At 33.5% G+C, this 5,320-nt stretch overlaps 1 protein-coding gene across 1 annotated transcript; it reads right to left on the minus strand.

Moving 5' to 3' along the window:
- Positions 1 to 2,392: 2,392 nt before the first annotated feature.
- On the minus strand, positions 2,393 to 2,995 carry LOC131044920 (E3 ubiquitin-protein ligase RZF1-like). The gene has a single exon (XM_057978399.2). It carries the CDS (start codon positions 2,993 to 2,995, stop codon positions 2,393 to 2,395), a length of 603 nt encoding a protein of 200 aa, XP_057834382.2.
- Positions 2,996 to 5,320: the final 2,325 nt, after the last annotated feature.

Here is a 5,320-nt window from a genome sequence, read left to right on the forward strand (position 1 = left end):
AAAATAAGACATGGTGACCACAATTTAAAATGCAACCTATTTTTTATGATTTTATTTGAATAGTATATCTTCATGTGTCATATCCATGTGTCAAAATAACCAAACTGCTTTAGAATTATATATTCATACACTAAAAAAGGAATAGATTAGAAAGGAACTCTTTACATGCCACATTTATGATTTTGTAAGAGCCTTCAATATATTCTAGGAGTTTGTGTTCCATTTCTTGTAGATATGAAACTCTACTTATAATATCAAAATACTACATGTTAGGAATAGGATATGATGATCAAAATTTAGATTTCAATCTCTTTTAAGGTTTAAGATCTTTAATAGCATCTCCTCATGTTGCATAATAACTACAATTAAATACACACACATTCAAATATTTAAAAATACATATGGTAAAAAGGACAAGGAATCCACCAAACTTTTGTACTTAACATCAAGGTGATTGTAATAACAAGGAAATGTAATTCTTCATTCATAAATCCTATGTGCATTACAATTTGGACTACAACAAGTATCCTTTAAACACTAATAAAAATTATGACTTTGGTTTGGCTTACGTATGGGAACAATCATTTATTTTGGTTTATGCATAAAAACTAGTGTTGGGACTTGAATATTCCATCAATTTGGAATAAGGAACATTGTGATGAAAGGTAACTCCATTGTTATTAACTTATTCCAAAAATAAATTAAAGAACTAGAAATTTAATACAATTCTTCTCCAAGCCTAGTTGTATTTGATACTCTTAATTCACTCACAATCTAACATGCTTCTAGAGAAACTAATGGATCCATGGAACCACGGATTACTTAGCAAACAATTCCATTAAAATGGACAAGGATTCAATAATTAGCAATAGTGTTAATTCATAGGAAGGATAGCATTCCTACTTTGACAAGTATGGATAACTCTGATGCCACTTCCTACAAGGAGAAATTATACAACATATATATAGGTACATGACTATGATTATGTTGGAGTTTATGTTGTAGTTGAGGTGGGGAGAGACTTTCCAACACATATGACATAGTAATTTTTGAATTAAACCACCTAATGCATACATACTTGCAATAATTAGAAGGTAGGATTTAATATAATAATCTAGGAAAAAATACAAAAATAGCATACAATCCTCCATCATAAATCATCACAATAAAAGGGATACAATTGTTTTCTTAATCATTAAGACATGTCAAATAGCATTTCTCCGATAATTTCTAAATTGTGTGTTTAAAAGGTTTTCAAAACTCAATCTCTTGTCTTATTATTTGTCATCCAATGGATTCTTAAGGAAGAATCTCTTATTATAGACTATAAATATGAAGTGAATTTTGACTTTTCATCAATGTTTTTTAGGGGTACTACCAGAATTAAATGAGGATAATGATACTATGAACAACATGAACAACATGATGATAAACAAATACTTTCTCGATAACCTTAATAAAACTCTTTAGTTTGCAACTCTTGACCTGAGCCTACCTTTGGGGAATGGGGCACTACTAGATAATAGTTCTTCAATAGTCCAATAGAAGTTACTCAACATGTGTAGCAAGTTATTGTTCAAATTCAAAAGGAAGCAAAAGAAAAAGAAGGTGGTAGATTTCTTGAAATAAAATGTGGATCTCAACAACAAAATGAGAATTGAATAGATGATCTCATGGCTCACAATCAACTTAAAAAATGAATATACTTAAAATATTAAAATATTAAAATATATATATATATATATATATAGGTTCACCCCATAGCGCAGCGGTATAGCTGTGAGCCTCCTGTAGAGGAGGTCACGAGTTCGAAGCTATATATATATATATATATATATATATATATATATATATATATATATATATATATATATATATATATATATATATATATATATATATATATATATATATATATAGGTTCACCCCATAGCGCAGCGGTATAGCTGTGAGCCTCCTGTAGAGGAGGTCACGAGTTCGAAGCTCGGGGCTTGGTCCCTCTCCGCTCTCACTGCTGACCGCTCTCAAGCTGTAGGTGCTTCAAAGAGGATGCTTGACCATCAATTCGGAGATGAGGTCCTCCTTGTGATCTCACTGATTCATAGCTCGAGTCAAAAGCACTTGATCATAAATATATATATATATATATATATATAGAAACTATATAACATGATTAATAACTTATAAGCTTATGTAATAAAGTCCATACACAGCTGAAATTTTATTCCAATTCAATTGAACTAGAAAACAATACCATATGTTATGTTTCAAATGAAAAAGAAGTGATTCCCAAATAATAGTTTACTTTACAAAACAAATACTGACATTTATGTCATCTGATATTATCATTCAAATTTTCATAAGTGTCTCAATTTAAGAGATTATTTTTAATTCAAATATTATATTGTTCGGGATACAGATCTAATTGAATTATATTTTGTCTTGCTATATTAAAGGTTTCAATACTTGTGCCTTCATCATTGCTCTTCTGGTTTTGATTTGGTGACATCGTGGCATTAGCGTCGTGTAAGATGAATCTACACAGTGGGCAGCAATTATCATTCTCCACCCATTTGGAAATACAGTGACCGTGAAATTTGTGTCCACAAGGCAGCATCATACCCATTTCTTGATTTGACTGAAAATCTTCCTTACAAGTTGAGCAAGGGTCATGATCCGCTTGCGTACCAGGCCCTCCATTGAGATTGAGCACGAGCTCGTTGATCTCGGTGATAGATATTGGTGGTGGTGGTAAGGCGCTTCCCAATGAGTGGAGGAGGAAATGGTAGTAAAATGCCCATGTGTAGCAGTATATTTGAGCTGACGTCATTGCAGCATTCTTTAACTCTTTGCACAAGCTTTTCATGGGTGTGTAAAGAGAGCCAATGAGAGTCTTAATTCTGCTCCTGCTCCAGATCCTGCTTCTTCTTCTACCGAGGCTGCTGTTATCGCCATCACCATGACTAGGTTCCTTTTGTCTCTTCGCACTGTTCATTTTTCTTCAGTTTGTTATAACTTTGAGCTGACGTTATTAGAGCATTTTTAAGCTCTTTGCTCACACTTTTCAAGGGCGTGTAAAGAGAGCCGATGAAAGTTTTTATCCTGCTCCGACTCCTGCTTCTGCTTCTTGTGAGGTTGGTGTTATCACCATCACCACGACTACGCCCCTTTCTCTCTTCACGCTGCTCCTCTTCTTTGAATTCGTTATCAATTTACATTTTCTCCTCTTCCAGCGCCATATTTATTCTTCGAAGAGAAATTGATATCGTATGTCTCCACCAGTTTTCGTATATATATCGGAATGCAATGTTGGCCAGTGAAGACAACGACAGCAGGTGTATTCAAGAGGCACGTCTCTTTGAGTACGATCATGTAATTTCAAATAAATAATGTTTGGAAGAGATTCAATTGTTATTGAAAGCAACGATAAATCCAAAAGCAATACAAGCATGTTAATTATTATTATTTGTATGGAGTTTAAAGATGTAAAATATAACCAATTGAATAAGCAGTTGCAAATAGAATTGTTCGAGATGCAAGTAGAACTGTCTGAAATTTCATTGTCACTTAAGGGCTTGTTTTGGCATACCATGATCCAGCGCATACCCTGTCAACCTAGAAAATAACTTGTGGAGCTCCAAACGATGAGCCATCTGAATTGAGGATACACACCAATGTCCCAAACATATCTCCAAATCCGCAGATTAAGATATAACAATATAGAGCAATGCAGATCAAAATACTGACATTTTATCATCACTGAACAACTGAAAAAGTAGTCTCAACATATATATCCATAACTCAATCAAATCTTTATCTGAACCTCTGAAAATTGCATTGAATCAACTATGGACAATCCTCTACAAACCCTTTAATCAACAAACTTTGATCATCAACATGCTGAATAAAACAACTCACTGAACTTCATTGCAACACTGTCACAGATAGATAAATATGTTGACATCAAAGACAACACCTCTCAGATATCTCTCAAGTACATATTTGTAGCATACTTCCAATAATCTCCAACAAGTCATTGAAGCAAGTTTTAAGGATGATGAATTGCAAAGGATCAAAGAGTTAGAAAGAAAAGATCTGAATCTGTGGATAGAATTCCCTTGGTTTGACAATGTAGAGGTAATCAAAGTAATCCTTAGCCGTGTGCAAGATAATTGCATTGTGTTGGATAAACCCTATCTAATTACAAAGGAAATAATTTCTAAGATCATTGGCTTGTGCATCAATGGAGAAGTTCTAGCAAAGAAATCGATGTTGACCATGGAAGTGGAATCCCTAACTGGTGTGAAGGGTGATCAGTGAGTTCTAATCATCAATACGATCATTAACCCATTAGTGAGGTATGTTTCCTATGGCATCTCTTACAAATTCTATTTCAGAAATAGGGGAGGAGCCACCTCCAAAATTGTAGTGTATATGGCATATATGTTTGCGATGGAGAACATATTGTTTGACTTGTGTGAATTACTGAGAGAATTGTTGTTAGAAAATATCAAGATGACAAAAGAGAAGAATTATGCTTTCTAGTATGGATCATTTCTTGTGAGTTTAGTCATGTATTGTTTAGAATCCCTTTTGACAAAAGATAATGTTATTTGGGAATTTGGTGTGCCGATTGCAAGAATGTTTTAAATATCTAAACAGTTTGAATAACAGAGAGGAGATTTACAATAATTATTTCAATTCGTTTGTGGATATGTGGAGAGTTGACCCAGTTTTTGTTTCTTTCTCTTCCAAATCTAGAGAATCTTTCAGAAAGAAGAAAAGGAGGCAGTCTATTGATGTTGTTGATTCAGAGTCAAAGAAAAGCAAGATAGAAGATGTTGTGATAATTGATGATTTAGAATCCCCTACAGCTAGAGGAGTTTTGGAAGTGAATGAGTAGGAAGCTGGAGACTCAGATGATAAGTCTAATCTATTAAAGTTGGTTGTTAGTACAGAAGGAATTCAGAAGATTGGTATGAAATACCTAACCTTGGTCAAGTGAGACAGAATTGAGATTATTTTAATGAAGCAACTGGTCCAAAACAATTTTAGTCCAAAAGATGTCAGTAATCTACTTCCAGAATCGTTGATTGATATCCTGAAAGAAAGAATGTCTAAGCAGTCAACTGAAGAAAAAGGACTGGATATGAAAATTTTATTGAATGAATCCATTATTTCTCAGAAGCATTTATCAAATTTCATAGAGGAATTGAGAGATTGTATCTGCGGTTCTAGCAAAATCTATAGATATTGTATCTCTTGGTCGACAGCACTTGTAAAGTACAAAGGTAGAATTGATGTTATTGAAGTCGAACTA

The sequence above is a fragment of the Cryptomeria japonica genome, chromosome 1 (assembly GCF_030272615.1).
Source record: "Cryptomeria japonica chromosome 1, Sugi_1.0, whole genome shotgun sequence".
Lineage (NCBI taxonomy): Eukaryota > Viridiplantae > Streptophyta > Pinopsida > Cupressales > Cupressaceae > Cryptomeria > Cryptomeria japonica.

Excerpts from the sequence above, each read along its gene's own strand:
- LOC131044920 (XM_057978399.2), bottom strand. The coding sequence starts at position 2,995 with ATGAACAGTGCGAAGAGACAAAAGGAACCTAGTCATGGTGATGGCGAT.